Source organism: Copadichromis virginalis, linkage group LG14 (genome assembly GCF_057382275.1).
Source record: "Copadichromis virginalis isolate Kocher_CV1m ecotype Utaka linkage group LG14, C_Virginalis_male_GT1.1, whole genome shotgun sequence".
NCBI classification, from domain to species: Eukaryota; Metazoa; Chordata; class Actinopteri; order Cichliformes; family Cichlidae; genus Copadichromis; species Copadichromis virginalis.
Window position 1 is genome coordinate 885,404 of NC_140631.1, and position 18,637 is coordinate 904,040.

The window sequence follows — 18,637 nt, forward strand, 5'->3', positions numbered from 1 at the left end:
CAAAGGATTTTTGGCCACTGTCTGACACAGATGAGCTCGTGGCGCTCCTCTCTTTCACCTGCCTATGTGAGGCTCTCTGATGCTGAAGGGTGTGTCTGAGATCTCAACATGAAACTTTAATGTGAAAGCAGTGAGGAGAATAAACAGGACGTACGCGTGCGGTTTAAAAATGTCCATATCTGCTTTTTATAGGCAGGTGGAGTCCGAGCCGTCGCTCTTCTCTTTTAGACATTAGCTGATGCTAGTGCATGAGTTAGGACTGGACTGAGTTTCAGACGTGTTGATAATCTCTGCACACAGGTGTAAAATGTACAATCAACAGTTGCGTTAGCTGTCATACCTGCAGAGCAGCCAGCATTTGCATGCCACAGTGTGAAAGGAGGCTTTCTGTTCATGTTACAGGTGAGATTAGACGTGAGAGGCTGAAGCAAAACTCCTTTAAGAACACGTTTAAAGAAATGTCTCATTGCTTCATGCAGGACAGAAAGTCCTTTGTTTTAATCTAATATGTGAGGAGGGAAGAAAGTGCACAGAGAACGTGTGCATTCATTAGCACATTATCCATGTTTTCCACTGAGTGACTGAGGGGCGTCCAGTCAGTGTTTCCAGAGCGTCTCACAGTGAGCGGGGCTGCAGGACTGAACAATACAGACACAGAGCTGTTTGGCTGTGTGTGAGCTCGTCTGCTCTTTGGATCAGTTTCCATGACTCAAAGGGATATCCCACACCGCCTCCAGACCCCCACTCCTGCTCGCTGCCCTTCCTTTCCCTCCCCACCCTACCCCAGCCTCCACCCCCTCAGTGTCACTCCCTCCTTTCATAGTTTACCACCAACAATGTTCTTCGCTCACAGTGAGCCTGGCGGAGGACTTTTCAAGACGCGGCTCCCGGATGGATTTGAAGCTTTGTTTTGAGTGAGCATGTGAAGGACAGCATCGAAGACAAAAGCGAGGGAGGGAAGGGTGAGTGACACTGCAAATGTATGCGTGTTGAAGTGACTGGCAGCGGGACGGACACATGGTGTGGCGTTTGTCTGGTGACGAACGGGAAGATGTCTGGACCTGCTCCTAAAGATGGTGGTGCTTCTGGGTCGGCCTTCAGACATTAAGGCTTTTTGTTTGTGAGGCTGTGATGTCGGTGTCATGTAGACTGTTTATTAGATGCTCCAGAAAAACTGAGCCAGGAGTGCAATACCATAGTCGTTTGATTACTGATGCATTACTGTGTAAGCTGCCTTTAAAAGTAAAATTATTACCTGCAGTAATATTTAGATTACATTAGTATTTGATTACTTGATGCACATTTTATTTGTACAGTGTTACTATACAAAGTAAGTCATCAGATCCACGTAGGTCTTGTTAGCATAAAGTACTGGAGTACTGCCACTGACCCTGCCTCATCCTTCATTCAGACTCTAGTGGGGTCTATGATTAATAAAATGAACATGGTGAGCATGTCAGTGGTTACCTGTCCAGAGTGTTACCTGGCTCTCGCCCCATGGCAGCTGGGATAGGCTCCGGCCCTTCTGTGACCCTGAGTCAGATAAGCTGATGGATGGGCTGTTTTCACACACACTTCTGTGTAACCATGCCAACCATCCATTGGCCCCAGCCCGACTGTGACTCCACCAACATGTTGGTCGTTCCGATACAGCAGCACTGAAATAACAAGCAATGGGAAGATGCCTAAAATCAACAAACTTGTGGTGCTTTAAACAAACAGCTTTAAGTCTCACAGCCACACATACGTGGTTCTGCTCCGTGTTTTGTGCTCCACTGAGCGTGTGCGACCCTCGGTGTGCGTCGTCCAGCGCGCTGCAGCAGGCGGCGGCGCTCTCGATCCTCTTCCTGAGGATTACTGCGGTTCAAAGGGCCTCTTTGTCCCCACAAGCCTGGAATGCCTGTCTTTGGGAAACACTGAGCCAAGAGTCAGCAGAGCCACTGAGCAAAGGAATACCACGCTGATCTTCCCCCTGCGCCCCTCTTCTCCTCCACCTTGGACATGAGCGCTCCAGATGGGGCGATCGTGGCTCAAGAGCTGGCAGTTCGTCTTGTAATCGGAAGGTTGCCGGTTCGAGCCCGGCTCAGACAGTCCCAGTTGTTGTGTCCTTGGGCAAGACACTTCACCCGTTGCCTACTGGTGGTGGTCAGAGGGCCCGGTGGCGCCAGTGTCCGGCAGCCTCGCCTCTGTCAGTGCGCCCCAGGGTGGCTGTGGCTACAATGTAGCTGCCATCACCAGTGTGTGAATGTGTGGATGACTGGATATGTAAAGCGCTTTGGGGTCCTTAGGGACGAGTAAAGCGCTATATAAATACAGGCCATTTACCATTTTACTTTCTGATACCTGACTCGAGATACTCAGGTATCAGAGCTAAAAAGGATCCTGATCACAGAGCATCTGAGTGTAAAAGATGTTTACTAGAATAAATATGATCAAAACTAAGAAATATCTTACGATGTTTTAACTATACTCTACTACTGCATTAAAACCTTTGCTGGGCAGCAGAAGTCTGTGTTAATATGAAGGAGAGGAGCATCCTGTTCTGTTAATTATTATTAGGACTCTAATGTGGCTAAAATCACATTTCCAAAAGGTTGATTCTGACGTTTTCAGTTCGGACAAACGTTTCATCATCATCCAGCTGACTGCAGGCTTCTCCAGTCTTATAAACAGGACATTTACACAATAACTGAAACCAGCCCACTGAAGGAACGATGGGCTGGGAGGTCAGCTTATGATCATTAAGATGCAAATTGGCATTGATCAACAACCATTGATCATTGATCAATGGTCCAAAAAGTCAGAATGGTCCAAGACGTCACCTGGATGAGTGACGTCTTGGACCAGTAACTATAACTATCCAGATGAACAGAATCAACCATTTGGGATTTGCTTACCTGGATGATTGAGCGTGCAGCAGGATATTTGAACTGGTTATGTTAGTCAACCAGTTTCAATCTGTGCATTGATTTGGTGGGAAGAAACAGACTAAAAGTCACTAAAGCAAGCAGAAGAAATGATGAAAACAGTGAAGGTAAGCTTGTCACATTGCACACATGTTGATCCAGCCACACTCAGCAGAGGCCTTCACTGTCATATAATGTCATTTAATGACCGCTGGCTGTGTGACGCAGGCTGTTCATGTAGGGCTAAACTGTAGAAATCAGGAGTTCGTGGAAAAGCCCGTCTCTGTCAGTCACCAGCTGTTTGTGTTGAGTGAAGCAGGCATGCATGGCTACGCTCTCCTGGTAATTCAAACAGCTTCCAAAGCTGAGAATTTCTCATTGTCTTAAATGCTGAAAATGGAAGCTTTTTCTTGCTGTGGAGTTACAGGAACATGCCCGTGGGAAACCTAAAGAAGAGTGTACCTAAAGAAACGGCACCTCAGTAATTTGTTATTCCAATGCTGTGACTGTGAGGACCACAGATTAAGAGCTATTTTTGTACTCCTTCAGCCAATCCCTGAGCCTTGTTGCCCTAAATGGAAGACGTTCTCTCCTCGTTTCGGTTGTTTCACTGAAACTTTCAGCTCTCTGAACCTTTCCAGCATCCGGTGCAGTATTCCTGTACAACTCGCAAGCAAGTGGAAAATATGAGCCGACAAACTCGGTGGGACAATGGCAATGAATCAACAACTTACTGCAGCAAACACAAGGGCGCTTTTCAAAGAAGTAAAAAATGTGTTGTTTTGCAGTTGCTTCCACTCGTACGTTGGAGTAAAGCAGCAGCCAGAGACACTGAGTCATCTGTGCTGTGGGTCCAGCTCTGCACCTTAGTCAGAGCTGCCTTTTAGCAGCGCTGGATCAGTGGTTTGGATAATGACAACACGGATGCCCTGAGGTATCATCGCTGCTGTCACTGGAGATGTGCACGTGATAATGACAGCCCTCTGATCCTCACAGCTGCTGAGATGCAGTTTCACACTTTGATGACAAACACAGTTTTTCATGTCTGCTGTTTGTTCGGTGTAACCAGCAATCATCTGCAGTCACCTGAGCATCAGGCTGTGCAACACCGTCAGCTGGTACAATGGTGTTCGTGCCAAAGGGCACGCTGGTAGATGCACGATGACATAAAGACCCTGTTTGTGCATCCAGGTGTCTCGTGCTTTTTTTAATGGACACGATCCCCAAAACCCTTTGCGGTTGTCAGTCTCGGGCTCTTCAGCTTCACTGTGGACATCGAGCTGCTCAGAAACACGTGAGCAGCCTCATGTTGTGGATCCTTCATATTCCTGTGACTGAAGTTTGGTTTTAGGCTGAGAACAACTTAACCCTGATTCCACATCTCCATCGTTTTTCTGTTAGCCTAGCCGCAGCTAGCTATAGCATGAACACGCGTTCATTTTTTGCTTGTCCCACTTGTCCCACCGGAGCAGCAGCCATAGCGTCACCTTTATTGGTTTGTTTTCTTTGGGAATGACGGAGCATTTAGAGCCGCCGCACTACGTCAGACTCTTTCACTTTGCCCTCATCTTCTACCACTTGTGTGTGTGTCTGCGTGTGTTCTTACCGCTCTGTGGTAACACACGACAGCTGGTGTGTTTAGCTGCCTGCTGATGATGGCGTCCCTCCAGCAAGCAGCGTTTCATGCCAGAATAATAAATCTGTGTTTACGCACGCTATCAGACTACAAGGGCTACAGCAGGATCTCAGTGTGCAGAGATTTACATTTTAATATGTGTGGCGCTTGGCTTGGTTTTATCTGTGGAACAATATCATTTAGACCAAAAATGGGACGTGCCATTGGCCAAGCGATAAATATGAATGATCTTTATTCTGCAAAAAAAAAATCAGCCCTGGAGCGTTGTTGTTTTCGATTCATTGATTTGAACAACACTGGGCTGTGAAGCCAGTTTCTCACACATTTGGTTTCCAAACCAAATCTTATTTTAAAAAACAAACAAATCTGCTGCTGTACCAGTGAAAGGACACCGAGGAGCTTGTCTAAGCAGATTAAGTTTTGCTTAGGATAACTGAGCCTCATGTTTACAATAAAAACACTGAAAAAGCAACGACTCTGTTTCCACAAACTGAAGTGCATTTGCTGTGGCCTCTTGGGGGCACTGGAACAACCTGTGAGACAATTTATTTTCTAAATTATTTTCAGATATAATAAACAGTCATCAGTTTAAATATATTTATGACACTTGGGGCAGAACTTAGCCAACAGTGACTCAAAGATGAGATTTCTGTGGTTACATTATCGACCAAAGTGAAAAATAACGACAGAAGACGTATCTGCCACAGGTCGGGCAGAAACTGTGCTCATAAACGAAGCAAGTGTTATTCACTTTGCAGTCACACATTATGTCATCTAACTCTAGAGAAACAGCTGAATATAATTCTACCTGAGGCTGTGCTGATTATAAATGAGCTAACATTACCCACACATCGACTGTGGCCAACACTGTGCTGAAATCTCTGCTCTGTAGGAAACAGTTGGTCCACTACTTTAAGAAGTACCTTGAAGGCCTCGGTTCAACTTTCATGTTGGAGCCGTTTCTCAGCCACGACTAGAAGCCTACAGAAACTGCCAGCAGCAGATTCTCGACGTCAAAATATTGGTTGAGTAACATTAAAATGTATTTGGAGCGCGGATGAATGTAAGACTGATATTCACTCTTCTGTCAGCCGTGCTCTGGCCCATCACTGAATGCTCTCCTAAGTGCCTTTGCATGAGGCTTTTTCACCACTACGTAAAAACCACCAGCTACTTGTTGTCACTGGGCCAGTACAGGAGGGCAGAGCCGTGGGCGCAGCCTGCTGCTGCTGCATGGCCACCATGTCAGCCATCGTTTGGGCAAGTGCCTGGACTCTGTGCAGGGACTGCAGGTTACAGTTGGGCACAACCGTATGTTCATTTCTTTTGGGGACATCTAACTGACATAATACTCTCCCTAGCCCCTAACCATAAAAAATGAAGGCCTGACCCTAAACCTAACCATAACCCAACTGTGACCCTGTCACTAAAACCACATTTTGAGTCTCACAAATGTCTTCAAACTAGTGGGGACAAAGATTTGGTCCCCACGTTAGTATGATTAACATCAGCTGTGGGCCAGCCTCCCACAGCACTGTCCCCTGAACACACTGCTCCACCACTCCCCACAAACCACAATCATATTTAAGACAAACACAATAATATAATAATCTAGCTCTCAGATAGTAGGAGAAGTATGCAAGACATTACAAAAGAAGGCTAGCTTTAACAGCCAATTAAAAACCCAAGAAAAAGTCCAACAAGGAAAAACCCCACAAACAGAAAGGGATAAAAACAGCTGATCCCAGGGTAAGAAAGGCAGCTCCTGGAGGAGCAGAACCAGGACAGGACTGTTTATACACAATCGGAGGGGAGGGAGGCACAAGTGAAAGGAGTTAAAATGCCAAAGGACAATCAGACGATGACAGAGACAGTAAAACTAACACTCAGAAGAAAACTAAGCAAACACCAACAGGAAGACGAGAGAGAACTCAAACTGCTGCCAATAAAAAGCATCCAAAGATAAGAGAATAATAAAGAAATGAAAACAAGGAAAAACAGAACAACACTTTGTGAATTTTCATTTGTGTGAATGAACCAAGAATCCAGAAACAAGTAAACAACCTTCAGGCTCAGAAACTCTGCACCCACACGGGTGTAATCTGTACTTTGGTTTTCAGACGTGTGCAGCAGAAGGCCGTAATTCCAGTGTGAGCATAAGAGGAAAAACAAAAGCATCGTTACCACGTGGAGGCAGTTTGATCCCTGTTACCCCTGCAGCGGCTCTTCCAAACAGCTCCAACCAAATTATAACAAACTTTCATATTTGAGGTCAGACTGGTCCCACAGCAGAGGCTAACCCCGACCTTGGCCTGTGCCACCAACAGGAAGTGGACCTTGGCTTGTCTCGCTGTACAGGAAGTCTACATATAGTGACACTCAGACAGCAGAACCAAGCGTCTCTGTGTATTTTTGTCTTCCTCTATCTTCCACACGCTTCCTGCTGCTGATGTCTTTAAACTCCTTCGTCATGCCCTTCATCACAAACACTGCTTTACTTGTTCAGAAGTAAAGCTTGGACAGTCGCGGAGATCATTTTAATGCAGAGCAGCTCTTTTTGTTAGTCTGTTTGAATAAACCACCAAAGTTCATTACTTTTATTGTCTGCATCACCAAAAGTGTCGTATTTTTAAGGAGTGTAAACTGAGCTGGTGTTTCAGCCTTTGTGTTGTTTGGTGGCTCCAGAAGCCGTCAGAGCGCTTTGAAGCTCTTTTGTAGCGGTCGTTTCTTCGAGCCCTGAAACACCACAAGTATGGACGCCTCTAACCAGGGCTATTCAGGATCGCCTTGTAAAACTTGTAAATGCTATGTTTAGGTCTGGGTTTGAATGCCAGCACCAAAGTGGGAGCTGTGGTGCCTGTGCAGGCTGGTCTGTTTTATGAAATAAAACCTATTATGTCTACAGACCTCTTCATAACATGTGCCAGTGTACAGACACATCATGTTAAAAACATGTTAGGCAGGACGTCTGCTCTGTTGTGCTGACCTGCTTTGTGCTCTTCTGTCTTTATTAGCACTTTTATCAGCAGTTAGCAAAGCTGCTTGACCTGTTAGCATAAATGGACAATTGTTCAGTCAAACAGAGCAGCTAGAGTTCAAGTGGACTCTTCATTACGTTTTTGTAGATGACGTCACGTTACATCTGGTTACATAACGTGTCCACAAAGGCAGACTGTCGTTGTTGTTGTGATGCTAATGGTCAGTGGTCAGGTCAGTTATGTAAGAGGGTCCGGTGGAGCCGGCGTCAACCTTTTAGGGAGTTTTCCTCTTGATTTGCAGATTGTTATACAGCATTTATGCTGCCGTTGGATCCGCCCTTCGTTTCTCTCCAAAAACAAAATGTGTCATTTGGCTTGGGCTCCATCCAGCAGAGCAAACACCACAGCATGTAAACAGCTTGAAGTGGCATGAGTGATCTTGGAGCGCCGGTTTCCTGAGGACGGACGATTTCATGCGACTGCTAAAACCAACTCTACATTTTGCAACATGACTTTTTGCAGGTTTTATGAGACCATGCAGAACCACTGCACTGGGTATTGTTTCATATTATTTCTCAGATATATGACATATAAAGTTAGCATAAACCACGCAGGAAAAGGTGAGAGAACATGCAGCCAGGGGCAACCTGAGAGCATTCTAAGAAGGAAAGATGATTAAGAGAGCGTCTAGTGAAGGAAGGTGGAGAGACAGAGAAGACATGGAAGGATATCCCTGCAGGGGGAGGATTAGCCAGCTGACTCCATTATCAGAGCACAGAAGACAGAAGCAGAGCTGCGCTGTGGCAGCTGGCTGAACAAGATAGAGGCTTGAGAGAAATGACATCCTGCTATCTCTTCCTCACGTTGCTCCTCATCTGCCCTCATTCGTTCATCTCATACGGAGTCCATCAGGCCCCCGATGGGCTCCGTCCTCTGGCTGTTGGAGCCCACAGCTCTGGGAAACCAGAATCATGTGTGCTGTTATGTTCACACAGGATTTACACTGGTCACCACCCTCAGCACATAACAGTGTCAGCTTTTTATACAAGTGGAATATTCATTATGGGCTCAAACGCCCACTCACTTCCTGAGCTGTCTGACCTCAGTAAGTCACATGATAGGGCGGGGCTAGGTTTCACCTGAAACCTTGGCTGATTGTGACCCACACCTGTTTTCACACCTTGGCTCCTGTGATTAGACAGAGGACCAACAGGGGGTGCATGACCCTCCTGGGGGGACACTCCCATAGGGCTTAAATCTGGGACTCTCCACCACTGAACTGAAGAAGCATCTCGATGAAACGTCTTCAACAAACGTAAAGAAGTCCAGATGCTTTTCTTTCCAAGCTCCTTATTTCGTCTGTTTTACAGCAGGCTGCTTGTCACTGAGAGGGCAGACGTAAACGAATGAAACAGTATTATATGTTCCTCTTTGTAATTGGCATAGAGGTCAAAGGTGACTATTGCTGTGATCTAGCACTATATAAATGAGCCAGTATTACAGTATATCATAAGTGTGTTATGTGTTAATCTTGTAGGTCCAGTCCAGCCCACACTGGAACCTGTTAGTCGAACATTAGCAGGAGGTAAATAATTTAATTGTTTATCAGTGTTTAGTGCAAAAATGAGCTGTTTGTCAAGGCTGTAGGACTGGTGACACAACAACATGCTGAGTAAATAACTGAGTATTATTATTATGTGTTGGTAAAGTTCACAATCAAAAGTACCTGACATTACCTCTGAGCGGAGGCAGCAGTGGTATATAGCTGTGTGCAGCATGCATAAAGATGTTGGAGAAGTCTTTTGTAGGTCAGAGAACAAAAAGCGAGTTTTGATCTCAGATTATGAAAAGAGTTTGGTTTACGGAGCACAGCTGCTTAAGGAGTAAGGACTGGATGGGATTATTGCTGTCTTTACTGTGGTGTTGGATACTTTGTCATCAAAGCGACCAGGTGTGTTTGTAAGGATGTTTGTGGCACACCTGCACTCCTTCCCCTCCATTCATTTATGTGCTGTTGCTGTTTCCAGCATTTCAACACGTGATCATAAACTTCCCTTCAGCACAGTGTCTTGCCTGTGGCTACAGACTGCATCTATTCTCAAGCCAACACATTCAAACACATGATCCAACCTGCTGTGTGTAGCACGAGCTGTCAGTGTAGTTAGAATCAAAGGCAGGTGTCAGTCTCTGCACCCTCTGGGTTTAAATCTGAAAACAGGGTCTTTAAGTCAGTGAGAGAGCGTTATTCTGACTTTAGCATGTGTAACGCACCATTCGACAAGAACGTATCAACAACTACTTTAAAAACAGCTTCCTCCCACTCTTAGCATGACATCAGACAGAAGTGTTCATTTTATACTCAGTTTCCTCTTGAGTCAGACATCCTGTCCGTTTCCATTGCAGTTTGTTTTTTCCCCTAATGAATGTGTTTATTGAAATCCGGTCCTACACTGATGTGGCAGAACTGATTAGCTTAGTCCTGCTGTGGTCAGAAGACTGAGTGGTGAGAACAATTTATATCATTTGCTAGCTCGCTACCTCCATATCAACTGCTTGGCATTCCTTCACATTAGTTTTAATAAAGTTACCCTTGAAGTACAGATGTAGCTTAAACACCTGTAGAAAGGTCCTACAGACGGGTTAGGGGACTTTACTCCTAACTGCTGCTGCCTGCTACAAACAGCAGGTAATCACATTGTTAAAGAAACAACATTGTAACGTCCAGTACCCAAACAGAGGGCTCGAGGTGTCCTCACCAGTGTTGGGACTAACGCGTTATTAAGTAACTCGTTACAGTAACTACGTTATTATTGTGGTAACGAGCACGGTAACTAGTTATTATGCCAAAATCATGAACGCGTTACTCGTTACTGGGATTTAGATAGGCTCGTTACTCGTTACTTCGTGTGGTGGCATCGCGGAGCTTCCACAGATTCAGTAACAGGTATTCAAGTATCAAGTATTCAGGGGAGGCAGGAGGGGAGGCAGGAGGGGAGGCAGGAGGAGAGACCCGAGGCGGCCGCCGGTGCGAGTGTCAGGTGAACTTCAGGTAAGAAGTTATGACCTGCAGTCATAACCTGCAGTCTGTGTCAGATATAAATCAAGTTTAGGTGGAGTTTATTTTTGTTATGCTGACTTTTTCGTACTGCGTGCTAGCTAGCATGACGGGGTTTCTATACAGCTGGGTGGTGCTATGTTACTGATGTTGAACTTTATTTTGTTCATAAGGTTAGTTAGTAGAGTTGCCAACCGTCTCGTAACATTTTAACTTTTAACATTTAGATTTAAATATAATATTTAGATTTAATATTTAACATTTAGATTTAACATTTAACATTTGATGAAAAGTTACAAATATTTTACTAAATGTTGTAAAAAATTACTCGAAAAAATATGTTTTTGTAAGGTTTTGAGCTAAATGTGGAAAAATGTTGCTGTTAATTTCAGCATGTTTCACTTTATAAACGGCGCCCCATAGTGCACAGAGATGAAAGAATAAAAACATGTTTGCATCGTTCTCTCACTTTTAGCCTTCAGCTTGTTGTTGTTGCTTTGACTAACCTTTATTAGCTTTAGCATTAAAATAGCTAATGCTAATGTGAAACCAACAAAAACAACTACTGACAGAAAGCAACAATTTTTTGTATCATTTCCCATTTTGTTGCAATTTTGTGTTTAATGGACATAATAAATACTAATGTCTTTCAAGAGCTCGTCAACTCAATAAACTGAAACAGCACAATTAATGAAATGTATCATATTTCTTTTAAGTGGAGAGATCAAGTGTTGTAACACAGAAGCAGAGAGCGAAAAACCTGTCAGAGACGTCTGATCTATGGCTCATAACCACAGGGAAATTGTTTTTATTGGATGAAATGAGCGCGGGTCTGTTCATAGAGTAATATCTGCTACGTGATGTTAGGCTAACAGAGTGCTGGCTGGACGCTGTCCTTTGATGAGCATAAAGCCCCCCTCACCTTTGTCAGTCTTCACATTCCTGATTATCTCTGCATTCTCAGAGAAGGCCCAGACTGTTTAAATCATCCGTTTGTTGGAGAGGAGCCCAGACTGTTGTTGAGTTAGCTACTAGCCACACTGTACTGAGTGATACTGGTAAACCTGGCCATATTTTTAGCGCCACCATTCTCAGCTAGATTGTTAGTTGCACCCCCGAGAGGACGAACTCTTTCACAGCCAAACTCTGCAGTGTGAAAATAGCTCGTCTCCAGCGTTGCTGTATTTTACCTTCTTTTTTTCTCATCTATTATGTATCGGCATGTCGTCTACCTATTTCATACTTTTACCCTCCATCTACTTGGCATGCTGTGAATGCTTTGACACTTTTGTATTCCAGCTATTTGGGGAGCTTCCCTCCCCCACTTTTTACAACCTCATCAAAAACCAGATTCCCTCATGTGTGAGAGCTATATCTGCTCATCAGAAAACAATGTCAGCCTTTCTGTCCTGGCATGAGAGGAAGAGTGAGGGATCGAAAGATGGAGAGTTCTTTGTGTTTCCACTCAGAGTTCGAGAGAAAGAAAAGCCGCTGTTGTGTCCCCCCCACATCTCACGGTCTGAGAGAAATGGCCTTTGAAGTGGAGGGAGCGAACACCATGCTCCACAGTGGCATTTAAATGGAGAGCAGAAAATGTAACAACGAAACAGGAAATCTTGTCAGAATCTAAGTAAATGACGATACGTTGTTGTACTTTTCCACATTTTCTGTGGTATTTTATTTGAAGACTCGCAGTGTTGTGATTGGCTGAGCTCAATAACAGCATGACTGTGTTATTGTGTACTTGTCAGATTAACATCCACATCTATACCAGCACTCAGTAGAATATTAACTTAATGAGACGATCAGTGTTCACTCTTCATCGCTGATGAGGTTTCATCTGTCGGTCGTTGTGATGGTCTGTGTGGGGTCTTTATCAGAGCGTCCCCTCTTAAATCACTACTGTTAAATCACACAAAACACAATGGGTATAGGAAAAACGGAAATAGGAGAAAGAAAAACAGAAATGGGAAAAACAAAAATGGAAAAAGGGTAAAAATGAAAACAGAAATAGGGAAAAATGAAAACGGAAATAGGAAAAAAGAAAACGGAAATAGGAAAAACGAAAATGGAAATAGGAAAAATGAAAAAGGAAATAGGAAAAACGGAAACGAAAATGGAAATAGGAAAAACGGAAACGGAAATGGAAATAGGAAAAACGGAAATGGAAATAGGAAAAACGGAAATGGAAATAGGAAAAACGGAAACGGAAATGGAAATAGGAAAAACGGAAATGGAAATAGGAAAAACGGAAATGGAAATAGGAAAAACGGAAACGGAAAAGGAAATAGGAAAAACAGAAACGGAAATAGGAAAAACAGAAAACTGAAATAGGAAAAACGGAAATAGGGAAAACGGAAAACGGTAATAGGAAAAACGGAAAACGGAAATAGGAAAAACGGAAATGGAAATAGGAAAAACGGAAATAGGAAAAACACAATGGTAATAGGAAAAACGGAAATAGGAGAAACAAAAACAGAAATCGGGAAAAATGGATATAGGAGAAACGGGGAAAAACAAAAAACGTAAATAGGGAAAAATGAAAACGGAAACAGGAAAAATGAAAACGGAAACAGGAAAAATGAAAACGGAAATAGGAAAAACGGAAATAGGAAAAACGGAAACGGAAATAGGAAAAACGGAAATGAGGAAAAAAGAAAATGGAAATAGGAAAAACGGAAATAGGAGAAACAAAAATGGGAATAGGAAAAACAGAAACGGAAATAGGAAAAACGGAAATAGGAAAAACAAAAAGGGGAAAAACGGAAACGGAAATAGGAAAAACGGAAATGGAGAAAAAAGAAAATGGAAATAGGAAAACGGAAATGAGGAAAAAAGAAAATGGAAATAGGAAAAACGGAAATAGGAGAAACAAAAATGGGAAAAACGGAAATAGGAAAAACGGAAATGGGGAAAAAAGAAAATGGAAATAGGAAAAACGGAAATGGAAATAGGAAAAACGGAAATGGAAATAGGAAAAACAGAAACGGAAATAGGAAAAACAGAAACGGAAATTGAACATATAAATGAGTTAGTCATGTGATGGCAAGGAGAGGAGGTGGGGCCGGATGGACAGGTTAACACAGCTTTGTACTTAACTTTCTTTTTCAAAAACATGACAGGTTACATGTGTATGAATGAGAGAGAGACATCTGTAACAGCTAAGGTACAAGGGTGAGAGGTGGTGAAGGTGGATGGCTTTAAATGAGAAAGGTGAAGAAGAAAGTTCAGGCAGGGTGGAGACGAGTGTCCAGTTCTGACACAAAGAAAGTTAAGGTTGACATGGTAACATGACCTGCTCTGAGGTGTGGTTTGGAGATGGTGACCAGAATGGACAGGATTAGAAACAGGAATGTATCAGCACCTGAGATGGTTTGCACCTGTGCAGAGGAAGGATGAAACAAACATCATGTTCCCTGAACTCTAACCAGCTGTTCACTATAGTAATCAGTTACTAGTTACATTACAGGGTAACTACTGAAAAAGTAATATGTAACATTACAGGGTAACTAATGAGAAAGTAACATGTTACATTACAGGGTAACTAATGAGAAAATATGTTACATTACAGTGTAACTAATGAGAAATCAATATGTAACATTACTGGGTAACTAATGAGATAGTAATATGTAACATTACAGTGTAACTAATGAGAACGTAACATGTTACATTACAGGGTAACTAATGAGAAAGTAACATGTTACATTACAGGGTAACTAATGAGAAAGTAACATGTTACATTACAGGGTAACTAATGAGAAAGTAACATGTTACATTACAGTGTAACTAATGAGAAAGTAACATGTTACATTACAGGGTAACTAATGAGAAAGTAACATGTTACATTACAGGGTAACTAATGAGAAAGTAACATGTTACATTACAGAGAATGAAGTCATTCTGATACTTATACCAAACAGAAAAACCTTTAGCTCATGCATGCTGCTCAGCGGTGTGTTCTGCACAGTTATCACTGGCTGCATTCACTTTACCTGCACAGTGAGTTGGCAGCACTCCGTCCTCCACATAACCAGCAGCACGTTTGGGATTCTTCCTCACAGCTTTAGCTCAGAAACTGCTGGCTGCAGCTCCTCTTCAGCAGGCCCTGACGCCAGTGCTGTGGACGTGGTTGGACGTAGTCTCATTAGCAGCTTATGCGTTTGCACAGAATAATGCACCTATACTTCTGTGATGTAGAAGCCATCGTTTGTGTCTTCAAGTGGGACTGAAGACTGCGTGTCCGTACTCTGCTCTTCACTCTCTGTTTGTTCTATTCGTGCTTCTTCAGTCGGGGATTACGGTATATTTGCATAATTACAGTCATCCCCACTTTTTATGATTCAACAACTTCAAAACATTATTCTTCACTCTCTGCTTTTTTCTTCCGTTCTTTTGATCATTGCTTACACACACACACACACACACACACACACACACACACACACACACACACACACACACACACACACACACTCATCTACCTGCTATCTTCAACTTTGGTGCTGCCAGTCAGGAATGTAGGTCTTCGCTTAGTGGAGCAAGCAGCAACAGGTCTGACCTTCTGAATGGGAGTTTATGTGAAGGGAAGTTTTAAACAAAAGACCACGATCAGGACAAAAAGACAGTCTGAAGAAGCTAAAGTCACGAGCAGTGCCACAGGTGTCCCGCTCACAGTCGAGTCCCTGCTGGGTTTGCTGGGTCGGTCAGTCTGGAGCAGCGTGGTGCCATGCAGGCGATGCATTTGCTGGACAACTGGAGAAAGGTAGTGGTTATATTTGGAGCCAACCACTGACAGGTGAACACTTAAACGCTGCTTGGTTCCTCTCACCGAACAAGAAAAGAGGAACAAAGTGTTTCTTCAGGCTCAAAAAGGAGTTTGTTTTTTTTACACAAAAGCTCTTTGCTGAGAGCTCTTTGCTATTTTTATTTTCTGCCTGTTTTGTGATTTACTGTTTTTATGGCTCGCTCGAGGCTGCGCAGTCTGTCAGGAGAGCAAACACGCTGATAATGCAGCAGTGCTTTGTTATCCTGAAGGCAGAGCGTATCACGCACAACATTTTAGGCTTGCATACGACTCTGGTTGGCTCTGTAGACTCTGGGATAATTATGTGTTTTCTAACCTTTCCTGTGTGGTTTTCTGTGCTTCTCACATAATGACTGCAGTGTCTAACACATACACTAATATAGACACGGAGCGTTATTTATACACATCCATCCTGTGCTGACTTGATGGAAATACCCCAAAAATGACGTGAATAAAATGTGATGAGTGTGTGTTTGAGGAGATTTCCAGTCAATGTGTCAAGAGGTTTAAATGTGTGTGTTAAACCATCTGTTACCATCTGTTGTGTGTGTGTGTGTGTGTGTGTGTGTGTGTGTGTGTGCGTGCGTGCGTGCGTGCGTGTGTGTGTGCGTGTGTGTGTGTGTGTGTGTGTGTGTGTGTGCTGACAGTATGAATCACACCTATAGAGGCATTAGTGTGAGGGCAGAGTTGGGATGGGGATTCCCGACACGCGCGCTCAGACTTTCATGAACTGTAGTGGAAACAAAGTGTGAGTCTGGGACCTTTTTAAGCTTTTAGCTTTTACTTAGACATGGACTCCAAAAACAGAAATGTTTTTCCCTTTTTTTAACGTTTGAGAAATGAGCTCAGCCGTGACGACGTTTGTTACTCATGTTCTCATTTCCTCTTTCAGGATCTTCATGTGTCGCAGGGAGCCGTGGACAGCTCAGTGGATATGGACCGCCTGAACAGGAACATGCCGGAGTGTGGACGGCAAACTCACCAGGTGTTACAGGTAAATGTGTGTGTGCGTGTGTGCGTGTGTGTGTGTGCGTGTGTGCTGTGAGATGGAAATAAGAGTCAGTCAGAGTTTTATTTTTGTTCATTGGTTCATTCAGTGTCATGCACGTTAGACAGAAGTAGACGCCTTACCTCCACACTAACCTTGAGATCCAGTGTTATCATTGTGACCTACAGTGGGAGCTCCACAGCGTCCAACCACAAACAACCAGAGCTGGGAAATAAGTGCAAGTGCAGAGTAGAACTTTGTTTTTAATCTGTACTTTACTTGAGTAGTTTTTTCTGACAACTGTTTCCTTTCACTCCATACAGTTTTACACGAATATCTGTACGTCGTAAAACGGGCTCGTTACTTTAGGTTTAACACACCTGTGGGAAGTCCTTACTTCACATCACTGCACGACTTCAAATAGCGCACCGATCGGAGACTAAACAGTAACGCAGTATCCATCACTGGGGCTTCTAACATACAAAGAAGTAACAGAGGCAAACCCATGTCATTTATGCATCATTCATAGCGCTGTGCTCAGGGTTCAGCTGTGCATAACGAGCTGGACTGTGTTTTTTGGTGAGGACGTCAATAATAAGGTCAATAATTACAGGAGTGAGCATGAAGAGTCCAAACACTTGATAGTTTTGAATGAGCACATTTGTGTCCTGTAGCTCCAGGGAGCATTAAAGACTGTTTTTGTTTTTGAAGAACTTGAAGCACAAGAACATAATCATTTAATTAGTAATTAGATTACACCATACAGCCTCAGTGCCATTTTCTAGATGCGATCACTTGCTGAACAAAGTCTTCATTTAGCCATATTTATTAGTCGCTGTTAAGGCCAGAGATGCATTGAGACCGTTTAGAGTCGGAGTCTTTGTAATGTGGCCTGGGACACCGTTCTTCTAGACGTGGCAGCTTCTTAAAAACACACAGAGGGCGCTCTCGTCGTCTGACGTCCTCTGATGTTGAATGTCGGCACACTGGGCGATGGGACGGTGTCCTGGCATGGAGACTCCACGGAGCGTAAGCACAGAGGCTGCCGTGTCACTGAGGTCGGCTCCAGCAGCACATATGTTGGCGAGGGTAAAGCAGTAATTAGACAGCCTCGCAGATTAGATGTCTGTGCTTCACACCTGCTGCTTCTAAAAATCCTGCAGGCATTAAGGAGGGGGGGGTGTTCTTCTTTCCTTTTTTTCTGTGCATATATCCAGTTAGAGATTAAACTTCAGTGATTCCTGCAGACGTGCTCCGCAGACATGAGAGACGTTTAAAGGGAACTCGTCTTCATCTGCAGATCTTTTCAGAAGCTTTGACATTCAAAATACTCCTCATGTATCTCACACTGGGCCTGGCTGCTGCCCCTCATATCTGCTCTGTATGACATCATAAAGATCCATGAGCAGTGTAAGGCTGAGCTTTTGGCTCCCAGTTATTTGTACATTATTTCAAACTTTGGTTATGTTTAATGTGAGCATCCACCAAGAAACTCATCTCTTATTTCTTCAAAAGCACCCAGCTCAGCACAGCAGCGTGAACGCCGATCTCTGTTTAAACAGTCGTCACAGCAGATATCTCAGTCAAACTGAGCAGCAGATTGCTGCTGGGCCGATGTCACCCACCTGTGCAAAACAGCTTCTTATACTTCTGAATTTCACTTCCTGGTTTGGGGGGTGTCAGCCTGATATTAGCACGGTGTGGCTCCTCTTTCCTTAAAGTCTCTGCAACAAAGCTGATGAGTGCAAATAACTGCTTTGTTGCTGGAGAGGAAACAAAGAAGTCAAAGCAGGAAACAAATCTCTGAGTCTTGGTTTTTCCAAAGTTTACAGCTCCCAGCACTCTCCCTGTGCGCTCTGAGGTCCTGCACTGGTGTTTCACAGAGACGCCTGCAGAGGCTGCAGCCACTATGTGCAGGACCGTTCATCATCACTCCAAGAGGACACGGCAATGAAATGAAACCGAACTGTCCTTTCAGACAAGTTGGCATTAGTCTCCACATTTCTACAATAATTAATTCTGTTAATTCACAGAAAAATGAGCAAAAACCAGGAAACAATATTTTGAACACAGTTGAAAAAAATGTTTTTCTGCTATTTAAATTGAGCTGAGAGAGATTTTATGAGTTTAATCCAACATCTGATGATATTGATGATACTTTTTTGATTTGTCATTTTTAGTTGAATTTGCTGTGACAAAGTGATCCTGTAGTGAATTCATCTCTTCAAAGGCAGTAAAGAAATCAATAAGTCAAAGAGACGTAAACAAGG

General features: G+C 43.5%; 1 protein-coding gene across 7 annotated transcripts in view; it reads left to right on the plus strand.

Annotated features, from left to right (window-relative positions):
• The first annotated feature begins 852 nt into the window (after positions 1–852).
• Positions 853–18,637, plus strand: part of phldb1b (pleckstrin homology-like domain, family B, member 1b) — a 99,605-nt gene continuing 81,820 nt past the window's right edge. For 6 of the 7 annotated variants that reach the window (XM_085478938.1, XM_085478939.1, XM_085478942.1 and 3 more), the window contains exons 1-2: positions 853–962; positions 16,272–16,373. In XM_085478938.1, coding sequence (XP_085335064.1) covers positions 16,314–16,373 — 60 coding nt within the window. In that variant the 5' untranslated portion in view covers positions 853–962; positions 16,272–16,313. Of the gene's footprint in view, positions 963–16,271; positions 16,374–18,637 lie in introns of those variants that run through there. The other variant, XM_085478944.1, reaches the window with a different exon arrangement.